This window comes from Phocoena sinus, chromosome 10, assembly GCF_008692025.1.
Source record: "Phocoena sinus isolate mPhoSin1 chromosome 10, mPhoSin1.pri, whole genome shotgun sequence".
NCBI classification, from domain to species: Eukaryota; Metazoa; Chordata; class Mammalia; order Artiodactyla; family Phocoenidae; genus Phocoena; species Phocoena sinus.
The window spans coordinates 102,261,340-102,278,298 of record NC_045772.1 but is presented as its reverse complement, the minus strand read 5'-3'; the positions used below and the strand labels follow the sequence as shown (position 1 = coordinate 102,278,298).

The window sequence follows — 16,959 nt, the reverse complement described above, 5'->3', positions numbered from 1 at the left end:
ATGTTTCCAATTTCTTCTTTTTTATACCTGATAATGCTAAATATTTTTCTCTTTTGTCTGCTGCACCTACTAACCGCTGCTCACAGTGGTGCCTCCTCATGTCTATTCCTCTTCAGCACGGGTTTATCCATGGTCCTCCTTCCTGGGGCAGAGATTCCCTAGACGGACCACTCCCCACCCACAATTTGATCTGACAGTCTGTTTCACTAACTTACTGCTGTTTTTAATCCCCCTAAAAGCAGCTTCTGATAATTTTCCTTACTTGGTTAAGATTTCAAAATGTTCTTAAAAAGGGTATTTACACAATATCAGACAAAGTATTATACTGAATAGCAAATAGAATCTCCACGTAATTGAGGCAAGAAGAATTTTTAGGTTTCGCATCAACCACACTGAGAACAAGGAAGTCTCAATGTCCCCTTCCATATGGGCTCATTTCACTCAGCATGAGTATCTGTCAGACTCCAGTCTTGTAACATCCTTTTTATACAAAGACAATCCTAATAAATCGCAGTATATTTATTTGGCCTTTTCCTTTTCTTTTTGCTTTTTAAAAATTTTAGTGAGAAATATAAAAATGTACCTTTTTAGCCACTTTAAGTGTAAGATTCAGCAGCACTGGGTACATTCACAGTGTTGTACAACCCTTACCGTTATCAACCTCCAAAACAAAACAAAACGAAACCAAACGCGCAGATAAAGAGAACACAAAGAAGGGGGGCCGGGGTGGGCAAAATGGGTGACGGTGTCAAGAGGTGCAAACTACCAGTGACAAAACAAGTCAGTCCTGGGGATGTGATGTACACTGTGGTGACCACAGTCCGTAACACTGTACTGTGTATGTGAAAGCTGCTCTCATTACAAGAAACCAAATTCTTAACTTATTGTGGTAACCATTTTGCAATGTACATAAATGTCGAATTGTGTTTACTCCTGAAAATAAGGGAATGGTGTACGCCAATCGTACTTCAACTTAGAAAAAAGTCAAATGACAATGGTACCTAATAAGAACTCCATTGAAAATTACAGAACTCTGTTGAAAAATATTTAGAAATAAAAGCATAGTTACTATTTTGAGGAATTTAAATCTAGCACTGGAAATAAATTATGCAAAATCTCAACGTATGATATACCACCAAATGTGGCACAGGCTACATTAGTAGATTAAACGCACTAAGCGTTCTAGAATGAAGAAATGATCAAGGTCAGAATAGGGTTAGCCTATTAAGAATCAGAAGGCAGGGCTTCCCTGGTGGCGCAGTGGCTAAGAATCCACCTGCTAATGCAGGGGACACGGGTTCGAGCCCTGGTCCAGGAAGATCCCACATGCTGCAGAGCAACTAAGCCCGTGCACCACAACTACTGAGCCTGCGCTCTAGAGCCCACGAGCCACAACTACTGAGCCCACGTGCCACAATTACTGAAGCCCACGCACCTAGACCCCGTGTTCTTCAACAAGAGAAGCCACCAAAATGAGAAGCCCAGGCATCGCAACAAAGAGTAGCCCCGTTCACCTCAACTAGAGAAAGCCCACGCGCAACAACGAAGACACAACATAGCCAAAAATAAATTAATTAATTAAAAAAAAAAAGAAATCAGAAGGCAATACCCTAGGAATGAGAGGGGAAATCACATGATAAGGCCAGAATCCTTTAAATTTTACAGCCAAAATGTGTTTAAAGTTTGCATGTTAACACTGCATTAAAAAGCCAAATCTGGGACTTTCCCAGTGGTCCAGTGGTTAGGACTTGGCGCTTCCACTGCAAGGGCCCAGGTTTTATCCCAGGTCAGCGAACTAAGATCCTACAAGCCATGCAGTGTGGCTGGGGGAAAGAAAAACAAAAAAAGCCAAATCCATGTTATGCTACTATTTTATTTAAACTTTAAAAAAGTTCAATAGGACTTCCCTGGTGGTGCAGTGGTTAAGAACCCGCTTGCCAATGCAGGGGACACAGGTGCAAGCCCTGGACCAGGAAGATCCCACATGCCTTGGAGCAACTAAGCCTGTGTGCCACAACTTCTGAGCCCACATGCCACAACTACTGAAGCCCACGCACCCAGAGACTGTGCTCCACAAGAGAAGCCACCGCAATGAGAAGCCCGTGCACCGCAACGAAGAGTAGCCCCCGCTTGCCACAACTAGAGAAAGCCCGCGCGCAGCAACGAAGACCCAATGTAGCCAAACATATATAAATAAATAAATTTTAAAAATAAATAAAAAGTTCAATACATTTACTTAAAATACTGGTCTGTATTTAACAAAGCCAAAATGCTCTGCTATCCAGTGATTTATCAAGTTCAGCTTATAAACACCACTGCATCTAACATGTGTGTTTTAAGTACAAAGGTTAGAAACCCCGCACACCCGCGCACACCGGGCAGAGGGAGGCTTTTCTTAAGCACGTCTCCGCTGTGTGTAAGCTTACTTCTGCGAGTCACCTTTTTTCAATTGCACACGGGGCCGCGGCGGAGCCGAGAGTGAAGGCGGGGATGGAAGGACCCCAGGACGGCAAGGGCGAAGGCACTGCCGGGCCGGCCCCGAGCCAGCCAGATGGCAGGGCTCCCGGGACACGCCCCCCCTCCCGCCCCCCGTCAGACAGCCCTGCTGCCGGAGCCCTGGGCAGAGCCCTCCTACCTTCCACGGCCTTGACCCTTTCCTCCAGCTCCCGTTTCCTCTCCTCCTTCAGCAGCTGCTCCTGCTCCTTCTTCTGCACTGCCAGGAGGATCTGGCGCTCCTCCTCCTCCGCCCTGCGCTTCTGTTTCTCTATCCTGCCGAGCACAGGGGTCTCCTGCGAGGGGCCAAGAAGTTCAGTCAACACACAGTAAAGCAAGACCACGCCTCTGAATAAAGATTCCACGTTCTCTATTCAGCACACAGTGCCAGACAGCTGGGTGACTTTCACCCCAGCTACAAGTTCATCTTCTCATCTGTACAATCAATGAACGGACGCAGACACACACTCACATTAAGACACACGGTGGGGATCAGAACAGGTGAAGCTTGGCCCCGATGACGGATCTAATTTGTAGTCTTTGGGAGATAATCTGGAGAGCAGACCGGAGCAGAGAGGCGACATCACTCTTAGATTTAATCTTTGATAAAAGTGGTATCTTAAAAAGCACCTTCGGGCTTCCCTGGTGGCACAGGGGTTTAGAGTCCGCCTGCCGATGCAGGGGACACGGGTTCGTGCCCCGGTCCGGGAGGATCCCACATGCCGCGGAGCGGCTGGGCCCGTGAGCCATGGCCGCTGAGCCTGCGCGTCCGGAGCCTGTGCTCCACACGGGAGAGGCCACCACAGTGAGAAGCCCATGTACCGGAAAAAAAAAAAAAAAAAAAAAGGCACCTTCATCTATATAACTAAGAGAAGGATGAGCTAGCACAATTTCAATAATGTGCACGCCTTCGAAGCTCCCAACTTTTGCACTTTTCTTTACTAATCAAACAGTAAATAAAATGGAGGGTTCGGTGGGAAGGGCCACCGTTTTGCCTTAAGATACAGAAAAGAGATGAAGGTGACGGCACAGAAATGCACTGCTTCCCTCAGACTGGAGAGCTTTCCCCTTGTTTTTCAACCCAAACAGCATTAATACATAATGATTTCAGGTGGTTAGTGCGAATGCGATTGCCTAAGAAATTTAAGGAAAGAAGAGGAAAACAGGACCATTACCATCATAATTTCTGAAAGTTTTACTCTGGGTATTTCCAACACAGCTAGTTCTGAGCCATTCTGTAGCCCAGAACACGCAAACTAGGACTGAAATCGTTATTTTCAATTTCTTCCCTTGACTTCTGTGCTGATGTGTAAGGTAGAAGTTTTTCTTTTTTAAATTGTTATTGAAGAGGTAATAAGTGTTGCCTGCAACAGAGAACACCTGTAAGTTGCACAGACACAGAAAAATGAATCAGGTGTCTACGAAGGGAAAATGCCAGTTCCCCTTACAGAAAAGATAATGCTGATTATCCCACGTTAGGTAAAACTAAATCAGGAATATGACTTTTTCTTAACAGATCTTTTCAGTAGGAAGAAGACCCACTAAGAATCTTCTAAGCTAGATATCTGTATTCTGTGGAAATTACACAAGTGGTCTTAACGTTGGGGGAAAAAAAAATGACAGCTGACTGCCCTCTATACAAAGTCATAATTAAACACTGAAACCACTCTCGTTGAAATTTTCTACTATTTTTTTTATGGTCCTTAAAACTTGTTTCGATTGTCATTTGACTCATAATTAGGAAAGCAGTCTTCCCTAGATAGTAGACCTTTTGAAAGTCAAAGGTTTTACTGTTCAAATTCTGAGCCTGACTTTAAAATTTAACGGTGGCTACTTGACAAGGTAAAAATATGAACTAAGAGAAGAGAGATGAAAATGAAAAAAATGTTAACCATTATTACTGCACACATGACACTGTACTCGGCCACCCAAATAGAATTAAACAAAGTTCCCTAAAATCTCTCTCCTATAACCAGAGTGGGCAGTGCACACGAGCTAGATGTCCTTTGTGACACTGGGCTGCCGCTGGCGTCGCACACAGACAAGCCTCCTGAGGCTGGGGAGGCACCTTCCGTCGCTCTGCCCCCAGCTCCACAGGTCCCTAATTATTCCAACTTTTGGGCAACATCTTTACCTAGTTGAGAAGTTACAGTGGAGCTACTGTTAACAAAGCAAAGCAAACCAGAAGAACGCGCTTTTCCTCTTTTCAGCTGTACAGTGACTCCAAGCAGACGCCCCTAAGATGTCAACTGATAGGGTGGCAGAAAGGCAGGGCATAGGGGAACACAAGCCTCGCCAAGCGAATTATTTCATTCAAAGAAAAGGGCACTGCTTTCTACGCGTCAGACCCAATGAAAAAGCAGAAAAAAACAAGCACATATAATAACCACTAGCTATTTACTGCATACAATGATGACAGCAATGTGTGTCCTGCCCCTGCCTAACAAAGGACAACATGAGAAATGCTCTCCCTTCAGCGAGGACAGAGACATACCAGAGAGGATCTGCACCTTAGTAAGGACTGAGGACACGCAGCCCCAGGGCTGCTCACCAGAGTCACCTGGTCAACACACAAGAGAGGCACTCACGCGTGAAGACAATGGAAGGAGGGGAAAAGGGAAAAGTAGGTAACTACGCACATCCTAAGAATATCTACACAATTTTTTCAACAAATACACGATGTACTATTCTTAATATGGGAAGATGTCTTACAAAGCAGTTAACAGTAGCCCCCACCAAGAAAATGAAACATGAATACAAAATTCACAGAAGTAGGTAAAACACGTCCATGATCATGAGGAAAAGCAAAACAGCCTTTTCACTTACAAAACTGTACAAGATGAAACACGTAACACGTCTGCTAAGACATGGCAACATGGACTCCCTTAGTGAGCTGGGGACACAGATCTTCTGGAGGACAAGATGGACACACGTATCAGGAACCCTGAACAGAGTAATTGCACTGCTGTGACTTTATCTTAAAAGTGAGACAGCGAGGCAAAATATCTCTGAGTACATTAAAGTCAACATTATTTAAAACAGTGAAAAACTGTAAATATCCTAAATGTTTACAAATAGGTAAAACTACATAATCATGATGCAATCATTAAAAATTGTTTTTTCTGAGGAATATTTAATGAAATATGAAAAGGCACCTTGATGTTAAATGAAAAACACATGTCACAAGACAACAGTCAGTGTGATCCCAGGTTTGTAATAAACGCCTAGAGAAAGGGCCTGAAGCAAACACGTGAAACTGTAACTGTTACCACGTCTCCTGCACTTTTTACGAGAGTTTTCTGTAAGAGCGTGTAAATTCTTTCGGACACAGAACAGCCCCTTCCCAAATAAGCTGGGGAAGTCACCTAGTATTACCTGCTCTAAGACGACCCAATTTTTATTAACTTCTTACCCCCACTACCATGTGATCCCTATTAAAAGTCTAAAATTCAAAGGTTAAAGTACCAAAAGGTTACTATCACGTACAGATTTTATGGTGAGGTATTAAAATTGATTTTAAATAGCTTAAGATATTTCGATAACAATGCAGCAGGAATTTTTTTAATTAATTCTTTTATCGGAGTATAGTTGGTTTACAATGTTGTATTAGTTTCTACCGTACAGCAAAGTGAATCAGCCATACACATGTCCACTCTCTTCTAGACTCCGTTCCCATATAGATCATTACAGAGCACCAAAACAGAGTTCCCTGTGCTATACAGTAGGTTCTTATTAGTTATCTTTTATACATTGAAGCAGGAATTTTAAAACTTAGAAAACCATAAATGCCAAGGGCTGCTGCTAAATCAGAGATTCTGCATCATTCAGAAATACATGTAAAGATACTGGAGTGAAATTCACAGGAAATGAACAACTTTAAGGTGCATAACCTTAAAGGGGCATTCAGTATATTCACAGCGTGTGCGACCACCATCTGTGTTAAGTCACAGAACATTTCACCACCTGAAAGAAAGCTCCGCACCCAATAAGCAGTCACTCTGCATCCCCCACTCCCCAGGCCCTGGAGACCACCAAGCTATTCTTTCTATGGATTTACTTATTTTGGACATTTCACATAAATGGGATCATACAATTTGTTGTCTAGTTAGTTCTTTTTTAAATGCATTAATATTTATACCAAGCACATAAGATGTAATAATTGAATAACTTGAATTTACGGCATCTTAAAAAAGCAAACTGTTATAACAAGTGAACAAACAATCCTGTGAAAAAATGGGCAGAGGATCTGAACACTTTTCCAAGGAGGACATACAGATGGCCAACAGACACATGAAAAGATGCTCAACATCATTAATCATCAGAGAAATGCAAATTAAAACCTCACACCTGGTAGAATGGCCATGATGGCCATCATCAAAATGACAGGAGATGGTAAGTGTTGGTGAGGGTGTGGAGAAAAGGGAACACTTGTGCACAGTTGGTGGGAATGTAAATTGGTGCGGCCACTATGGAAAAGAGTATGGAGCTTCCTCAAGAAATAAAAAACAGAATTATCATATGACCCAATAATTCCACTCCTGCGTATCTTTCCAAAGAAAGTAAAAGCACTAATTTGAAAATGTATACGGACTTCTTTGTTCATTGCAGCATTATTCACAACAGCCAAGACAGGGACACAACCTAAGTGTCCATGGATGAAGAAGAGGTGGTGTATATACAGTGGAATATTACTCAGTCACAAAAAGAAGGAAATGCTGCCATTTGTGACGACATGGATGACTTGAGGGCATTCTGTTAAGTGAAGTAAGTCAGAGACAGACAAATACGGTATGACCTCACCTGTATGTGGAATCTAAAAAAACTGAACCCACACCAAAAGGGTTAAAGACCCAAAATAAGACCAGACACTATCAAACTCTTACAGGAAAACATAGGAAAAACACTCTTTGACATAAACCACAGCAAGATCTTTTTCGACCCACCTCCTAGAGTAATGGAAATAAAAACAAAAATAAACAAATGGGACTTAAACTTAAAAGCTTTTGCACAGCAAAGTAAACCACAAACAAGACAGAAAGACAACCCTCAGAATGGGAGAAAATATTTGCAAATGAAACAACGGACAAAGGATTAATCTCCAAAATATACAAACAGCTCATGGAGCTCAATATCAAAAAAACAAACAATCCAATTAAAAAATGTGTGGAAGATCTGAATAGACATTTCTCCAAGGAAGACAGATGGCCAAAAGGCACATGAAAAGATGCACAACATCACTAATTATTAGAGAAACGTAAATCAAAACTACAGTGAGGTATCTCCTCACTCTGGGTCAGAACTGCCATTATCAAAATATCTAGAAACAGTAAATGCTGGAAAAGGTGTGGTGAAAAGGGAACCCTCCTGCACTGTTGGTGGGAATGTAAGTTGATAACAACCACTATGGAAAACAGTATGGAGGTTCCTTAAAAAACTAAAAATAGAACTACCATATAACCCAGCAATCCCACTACTGGACATACACCCTGAGAAAACCATAATTCAAAAACAGTCATAGGGCTTCCCTGGTGGCGCAGTGGTTGAGAGTCCGCCTGCCGATGCAGGGGACACAGGTTCGTGCCCCGGTCCGGGAAGATCCCACGTGCCACGGAGCGGCTGGGCCCGTGAGCCATGGCCGCTGAGCCTGCGCGTCCGGAGCCTGTGCTCCACAACGGGAGAGGCCACAACAGTGAGAGGCCCTCGTACCACAAAACAAAAACAAACAAAAACAAACAAACAAAAAAACCAGTCATGTACCACAATGTTCATTACAGCTCTATTTACAACAGCCAGGACATGGAAGCAACCTAAATGTCCATCGACAGGTGAATGGATAAAGAAGATGGGGCACAAATATACAATGGAATATTACTCAGCCATAAAAAGAAACAAAATCAAGTTATTTGTAGTGAGGTGAATGGACCTAGAGTCTGTCCTACAGAGTGAAGTAAGTCAGAAAGAGAAAAACAAATACTGTATGCTAACACATATATATGGAATCTAAAAAAAAAAAAAAAAATGGTACTGATGAACCTAGTTGCAGGGCAGGAATAAAGAGGTAGACATAGAGAATGGACATGAGGACATGGGGTGGGAGGGGGAAGCTGGGGCAAAGTAAGAGTAGCATCGACATAGATGCACTACCAAATGTAAAACGGTTAGCTAGTAGGAAGCAGCAGCACAGCACAGGGAGATCAGCTCGGTGCTTTGCAATGACCTAGAGAGGTGGGTTAAGGAGGGTGGGAGGGAGGCTCCAGAGGGAGGGGATATGGGGACATATGTATGCATGTGGCTGATTCGCTTTGGTGTACAACAGAAACTAACACAGTGTTGTGAAGCAATTATACTCCAATAAAGATCTATTTAAAAAAACGAAGGTGGTCAAAAGGTACAAACTTCCAGTTATAAACAGGTGACCGTAGTTAATAATACTGTACTGTGTATGCAAAAGCTAGTAAGAGAGTAGATTTTAAAGGTTCTCATCATAAGAACAAATCTGTAACTGTGTGAGGTGATACATGCTAACTAGACCTACTGGTGATCATTTTGCAGTGTGTACAAATATCAGATCATTATGTTGTACACCTAAAACTAATGTTATAAGTCAATTACATCTTAAAAAAAAAAAAAAAAAGTCTGTGATTTGGAGAACTTGACAACAACAAAACTCAAAGCCCCCAGAGTGCCTAGGAGCAAGAAGGAAGGTCCAGAATCTGTGCTGCAACGTCCTGACCGCCCCCACCCGCAGTGGCCCTTCTCCGGGGTTTCAATCCCTGCCTGGTCCCCAAATGCTTTCTCCAGACTGCCCCCACCCTGGGTTGCCTGCTGGCATAAAAACACCTCTGCTTAGTGAGATACCTCTTTGCCTCACAATTTCTCATGCCCCTTTCTCCTGCATCATAACGTGTTATAATTTCAGCAGTTCCCATCTGATGTGAATTCTGAACAATTATCATTTTATACAAATTGCATCACACACATTTGGGAAAAAATATGTACGTGGTGCACCAAGAGTCTGTTTTAAATTTCCGTGCTACTTTTCAGCAGTGGATGGGACTTATGACCTGAAGACACCTGTGGCAGTTCAATAGTTTAAACTCCAGTAGTTTAAAGAACAAGTACATACAGTCGAGTCAACAAAAACCAAACAAAAAACTAGCAGTTAAAAAAAAAAATCTTACACTGTTTTGCACTGCAACTTTTTTTCTTTAGAAGGGGTCAGCTGCAGACGGGGCAGGGCTGTGTTTAATGCTGTGCAGAGAAGAGGCCTGTGGGACCAGGACAGGGTTTCAATGAGAGGCTAATTAGAAACAGCACTTTGAAATCCTCTCAACAATTACAAATACAATCTGGCTGAAGCTGAGCCCAGGACTCCCCGTCCATGCCCCCCACCCATCCCCAGCACACATGGGACCCGAGCTCCCTGGCAATGGCATGTCCAGAGTCTCCTGACAAAAACAGTCCAGGAGGTCAGGGAGACAGTGTCCCTTCACTGGTATTTCCCCAGGAGTCATAATTAAAAGACTTTCTGAGGCACTAAGATTGGACTCCTGGGTGACCAGAAACCCTGCCTGTAAGCCATTAAAGACCTGAAGATTTTCTGCTGTTTAAACAAAAGCACAAAACTCATGCTACACTGAAGGCTTTCTCCAGGATGTTCAGCACTGTAACTGACACCACAAATCTCTTCAATACCACGGTTACTCATGTCTAAGACCAAAGAGCAGCATAAACAAACAAACAGTGCTGCAAATAACCTAAAACTTTAGTGTTTGAAGCCAGGCTTTTGCTGGCAGCAGTGAAGAACCTGCCTATCTGTATTCAGATTACTCTGCAACCAGATGTAAACTAGGGCATTTAGGACTCAGCCCAGGGCAGTGATCAGAAAATGGGAAGACTTTCAAGGAGGTGGTTAACTAACTGTCCAGATACAAAGGCAGCGAGAGCCCGTCAAGGGGAACAAGGCAGAAAACCAGTTGAGAACTACAGCTGGACAGCCTGACTGAGGCCACCTCCAACCAGGGCCTCGAGGGAAGGAGAGATTGGGGAGACCTGCAAATCAGGCACAACAGGACTGCCTCAGTTTACCTCCTGGTACAGACATACTTATGAGCTGAAGAAAAAAGACACAGAGGATAAGTCCAAATATACTGGAAATACAGATTTATAAATGAGCTTCTCCCCTCTCGCGGATCAAGGTAGAATGCACTCGGTTAATGGCCAAGTCCCTGAACACACAATCTTGCAGTCACATCAACGGCCGCGAGGCCGCAGAGGGTCCACACTGTCACAAGCCAGCCAGACACGGCCTCCAGGGGAAACGTGCTCTGACCACTAACTGCTTGAACAGCCAATGGGATGGATGCTAAAAGGAGACAAGGCATTAAAAAGTGGAGCGAGTCTGGGAACTGGGCAGCAGGGGAGGCGGGGAGTGCCCCCTCAGTCCTGCCCGCGCCCCCCTCCCCCATCCAACCACTGTCATCAAACATCCCCGCCCCCTGCAGTCCAGGTCCCTCGGGCCTCATTCCGCCCCCATCTGCCCACTTTTACATTTCAGTAAATACAAACAGCAGTTTCGTCCCTTCCTACAACTGTAATGCTGAACAATGTCACAGACGTTCCCAAACAGAGGTGGCTCCCGGGGACTGCTCCCCCCGAAGCATCTCTTCACCAAACACTGTCTCAACTCTTACCCTGCCCCTCCCAGTTCGCGTCCCCCTCCAGGACATGCGAGCGCCCCTACTGCACAGGGAGCTCCGGAAGCCCATGGACGTCCTGCTCCAACTAAGGAAACGGGGCCTGAAATGCCGAGAGCTCTCCTCACTGTTGCTTCCTCTGCACTTTGTCACTATTCCTTTGTTTTCTTTCATGGCCAGACTTCTCAAGAGGTCAAACACCACTCTGACCAATAACTCCTCTTTTACTCACTTGCAACACGACCTTCATTCCTATCATCCTCTAGTGAAACGCTCCCCCCAGAGGCCATCCTCCCCTCTAGGCCCACGCTTCCAGAGCAGGGACCCTACAGCTACTTGCTCACCTTGCAGTTGCTCCTGATGGGGTCTGACCCCAGGTGTGTCTTCTTGAAACAAAGACCGAACGACATAGCCTCCGACCACTGCCTCCCATGGACAAACAAGCAGGGGACGGCCAGGGGACTCCAAAGTCTGACTGTTCCAGCCCAACCGCCACTCTGAGTCACAACATATCTTACACGCCAGCCACGACCCAGCACACACGCTCTCCGACTGCACTGCACACGACCCTGCCTCTGTACTTCTGCTTGCCTTGACCCTCCGCCCGCACTGCCACCGTCAAAACCTCAGCCACCCTGCAGGGCTCAGACGACACAGTTCTGCTGCTCCAACTCTCAGCCCCAGTTCCTTCCATCTTTGCCTATTGTGTTCCTATTACATGTGTGTCTGTTACGGAACGCATCATTCTCCTCGGTATTACAGTAAATAACGATGTGAGTATCATCCCCGGAGATTAGGGGAGCCCAATAGTCAACTTACGTCTTAGTTTTACAACTCCTTCTCTTTCTAGAAATGCATCTTATATAAAAGAATACTCCATAAAGGCTTGAGGTTTTAAAAATGAAATCAAGGTAAATAAAGAACTTGGGATAGAAGGAGTACACGAAATAAAACGGGACAATCTTTTCTGAACAATCTTTTTCTGTAAACCCTTCTCTCTGCTCCCTCTCACACACTCACCTATTGCTCAGTGGACTTGACGGACAGGTGGTCAGACCTCCGCCCAGGCTGCAATCCTGTTCGTGTCCTCTGTGGACGCTTCCCCTACAGTTACAAGTGAGGAAGAGCGAGGACAAGATGGGTGAGGGTATCCTCAGCTGCTGCTGTTGCTGCCACTGCCACCAGTCGAGAGGGGCCTGGAAGGGCCAGGTGAGGCTCTACCTAAACAAGGGCCTGTGGCACCCCAGGCCAGTCAGCAAAAATGACAACTCAGCTCTACAAGGCCCCAAGCAGCCTATTCACTTAAAAACGTTCAAAAAGCTCAGAGACACCGGAAAAGCCAGTTTCATCACCTCGGGCTGCCGGGAGCGGCTCTCAAGGTGGATTCCGAGCAGCAGGAGGGCAGCTCTCCTCTAGAGGCGGTTCTGTGGCCCGTGAGGCTGGAACAGGTAGGAGGACGAGAGACAACAGGCTCAGCCGTGAGGGATCCCAGAGCTTCCTGAGGGTGTGAGACCCCCAGATGATGTCAGAGGCTTGGCAGCGGCCGTTACACGGAACTTCAAAGGCCAACGTCAGTTTTGGAATTTCTGTGGACTGAGCCCCAAAGCCTCACCGTCATAACCTCGTATTGAGAAACGGTAAAGCAAGGGCTGTACAGGTGAGGCGAGTACGCTCTGTGGCGTCACATCAGCATCACGTACGTGTGGTCTGGCACCACTTAACTGAAACACTTGAGACCTGTGGCATCAACGAGGTAAAGCAACGAAGGATGGAAAAAGCTCCGTGGCACTAAGGCCACTAAGTGGAGGTTTATGCAACCCAAACGAACCACAGAACGGCAGGAGATCTGCTGAGATGGGGGATCTAGAAAGCTTTTCCATTATGAGAATGACCAGCTTCAGTAGAGATAAAATCCCAACCGTCAAAGGGGAGCATGACCCCCTTTACCCCAAAAGCTACTGCAGCAGCTCCTCAAATATGCCTATGAGCGACTCCTTCGGACGTTCAGGCCCAGGGGAAGAGCCCTCGGGCCACGAGCTCTCTCGGGGGACCAACAGCAAAGGGGCCAGGGGGCCACCTCCACCTCTGCCGAGTGAGGCAGGTGCTGGGGCCAGACAGCGCTGCGGTTTCCCTGTCCTCACAACCATCTTCTATGTGACTTATCAACTTATCTGTTAAAGACCTGATATGTATGACACACCTGACTATCACTGTCTGTAACCTTAGCTAAAATGCTTTCACTAGTCTACACCCCCTTGACTTTAATCTTGCCATAAAAGTTTAACTTTCATGTGGTCAAAGCGGCCTTACCTTCTGGTTCTTTCATTATTTCAAAGTTTACAGGACTATCATACCTCCATGAGTTATCCCATCAGCTTTGCCTCTCTGTAGATTTGCAATTATTTTGGTAAGAAACGTGGATTTAGTTTTCTATCAAAATTCCTCGCCAGTTACAAGCCGCCATAAACAATGGAGGGACCAAGTGTCAATCCATCGCTAAGTACTAGGCCAGGTACTGGACAATGGTCCTTCCCACAGAAACTGGGAAGTTATAGTACTTCATATTTTACTAATAAGAAAATCGAAATTCAGAGCTATCAGGAAGCTCATCCAAACGGGCAGCTAGAAGAGGGCGGCGCCACACCTACGGGGGTTCCTAGAGGAAAGCTCACGACACGCAGCCCCCCAGACCCTGTGGCTCTGCGCTTGTCATACTGCACTGTAGCCTGTAACGGTGTCTATTCTGTTTTACTGGATGTGATTTCCATTTCACACTCAAATCATAGGTCCGTTTATTACTAGAACAGACCCCTTTCGGCCAGTATAACTTGGATGGGTACTGGTAGGTACACACAGTCACTGTCAAAGGAAGAATCTACACAGTGTGTGTGTTTTAACTTAATGTATAAAAATGTACTGCCATTCACTAGTCATATGATGCAGGCCCACTGAGGGGGTTCCTGGAGATTCCCTCCTACCCTCTTATACCTTTATCTGCCCTTCCAGTTTTCTTTTTATAATCGCAAGTGAGATGATAATGATACTTGCAATCCAAATACCGAAACCATAAGATTGTAATGAATTTTTTTCCTTTCATTTTTTACTATTTTATCCTAATTTGACAGTGAACCTTTCAGAAGCAACTCATCTTTGCTTTTAATAAAAACTTTTTATAGAAAATTTTATGCCCTTATTTTGTTTCATAATATTTAATTATGTGAATTCAGTAACGAGAACAACGGACGCACACAGGTCTGTGAAAACATCAGCAGGATGCCCAGCTCGCAGGTTGTCATTTCCCGTGGGTGGCCTCTTGAATGAAGACCCCCCGAGGGTGCTACTGATGTCTGGCCTCTGTGCCAGGACAAGGCAGTGCTAAAATGAGTCACCCCACTGCCCCCACCCGCAATATCTACGTTCACCGGGTATGCTCGAGGAGACCTCTGTTACGCTGGGACTTGGCTAAGGCGACGACAAACCTCAGTTTATCTTGGTGACGACTGACATCTAAACTTTCCTTCAAGAAACACAGAGGTCTGGCATCCTTACTCGAGATGTGAAGATACACGTCCTCACAGCTTTGTACCTTCTTCTCTCTCATCAATTCTGCACAGGCACAGTCAGATTCACAGCAGCACCTGTTTTGCTGCGGCGGCCAGTAACTGTTAACCTTTAGCAGTCATAGGAACGAATCACAGAGCAACAGAGCTACCTCCAGCCATCCTGCCAGGCTGGGACGAGAGCAGCGCGCGGTCCAGGTGATGCCCACGCAGGACGTCGGGAGCCAGCACTGCTGTGAGTGCTAAGCAACAGACTTCGTTAAGTGCAATTCTATTCCCCCAGACGAAACGCTCTAAAATTCTGCCTCTTACTCTTTTCTTACGTCACACACACAAGACTTCCAAGACAGTATTCCCGTACCACACATGCCACTTAACCCCGACGGGTTATGAGTTATTATTCTTTTGATGAGGAAACGGTCTTTACTTGTTAGTGCACTTTTAAAGCCTTGACATTTATATTACTGAATGAAGAGCGTATTTAAATTCATCAGGAATGGGGCACTAAGATAACTATATCTCAATGGACACAGTAACCAAGCCACTTCTTTCTTTATTTTTGAACTGTTCGGAAATTATCTTTCCGTAAAGGTTTAGAAAATTTTACCTGTGAATAAATCTAAATGATTCTGGAGCTTTTGATGGGATGCTTTTGTGAAAACTCTTCTTCCCTAATTACTGGTCTGCTAAGGTTTCTGGCTGCATAATTTAGATTCTGGGTTTTTTTGGGGCAGGGATCAACACCCCATTTCACTAATGCTTGCAAATTTACAGCACTGTATAGCTTTCAAAATATCAAATCTATTATTTCTTTTTTCAGCTTCTAATTTCATGGTTCTTGAAATTTGTATTTAAGGTTTACCTTATTTTAATTTTTCGTTCTCTTGCAAAGAATCAACTCCTGAAATTTTCTGTATCAAAACCATCCATTTTATGCCTGTAAAAGTTTTTTCCCTTAGTTACACTATTCAAAAGTCTGAGGCTGAATATTGCAGTTAAAAAGACAGAATTATAAAACAAAGTTTAAGCAGATTAGATAAATGCCTTACAGATGATTTAAGGTGCTGTCATTAATCATATCAATAAAGTCATATACAAGGTTATGTAAAGTTATAAAACCAGCTCTATTTAATAGCTACTTTAAGAAAACTAGATTACGTATTTCAAGTCCTGGAAAAATGGTCACAGTGCACTGTGGAGGACAAGATCCAAGTGTAATTATAGTCAACGGGATTAAGGACGTCGACGGGGAGACGCTCACCCATGAAAATGAAATTCCGTGACTTTCTACAGTTCACCCCAAAGCACCAGCCTGCTCAATGGTTACAAGTATCACTGAGTCACGACAGATCAAGTAGCATTATCTGTCACGTGGCCCCACCGCGGTGCTGCCGCGAGGGTTTACAAACACTTTCTCTTCAAACGTCAGGGGCAGTGCTCACATTCTTCTGTCTTCTATTACAAAGTATTAAGAATCAGAAGCAACAGATTTATGGAAACTGGGTGGCTGCCAGGCACCCACCACAGAACGGGTGTTCCAGGAGGTCACCTGTGGGGTTACAATGATGGGGAAGACATGGCTCCCGATCCAGAGTTGCTTACACAACTCCCAATGAAATGAAGCCGGGAAGCACACCGGGGGGCGGTGGGGTACACCCTCGCTTGGGAGAGGCAGGGGAGAGCTCACAGACACCAGGTCCTCAAGTGGGGTTTCTGAGAGCCTTGGAACAGGCGGGGGCAGGCAGGGGGCAGGACGAAGCCAGGGTTCGGTGCCCTGCAGTCAGAGGGGGCAGCCAGCACTAGAGCCACAAAGAAAAGCACCTTTAGAGCCTGCTGTTAGAAGTAGACAGACCAGAAGATCATCTTTTTTAAAAAGGAAAGAGAAAAAAAAAAAGAGGCAGGAGTCTATGTACAGGGAGAGGTACACACAGGGTGCTCTGCAGAGACACATCTGGGGCTCAGGGGGTGGTTCCCAGGGGATGCTGGGGAGGAGGAGAGCTGGCTCCCAAGGGTGAAGAGCGGTGAGGACGGGGTAGAGGCATGAGGATTAAATCACATGGCCCATACTGAAGGAGAGTGGGGGCACGAGGTCCCATTTTAATGTCCCAGGTGAAGAAAGATGAAGGCTGGACCAGCTGCAGGAGAGCGTGGAGTGGAGGGTGCTCAAACCTCTAATGAAGGAACCCTTTACCAGAGCAGCTTGACGCCAC

General features: G+C 45.1%; 1 protein-coding gene across 2 annotated transcripts in view; it reads right to left on the bottom strand.

Annotated features, from left to right (window-relative positions):
• Positions 1–16,959, bottom strand: part of LOC116760700 (cat eye syndrome critical region protein 2) — a 160,219-nt gene that overhangs the window by 29,086 nt on the left and 114,174 nt on the right. For both annotated transcript variants that reach the window (XM_032645993.1, XM_032645994.1), the window contains exon 8: positions 2,636–2,789. In XM_032645993.1, the coding sequence (XP_032501884.1) occupies positions 2,636–2,789 (154 nt within the window). The remainder of the gene's footprint in view (positions 1–2,635; positions 2,790–16,959) is intronic.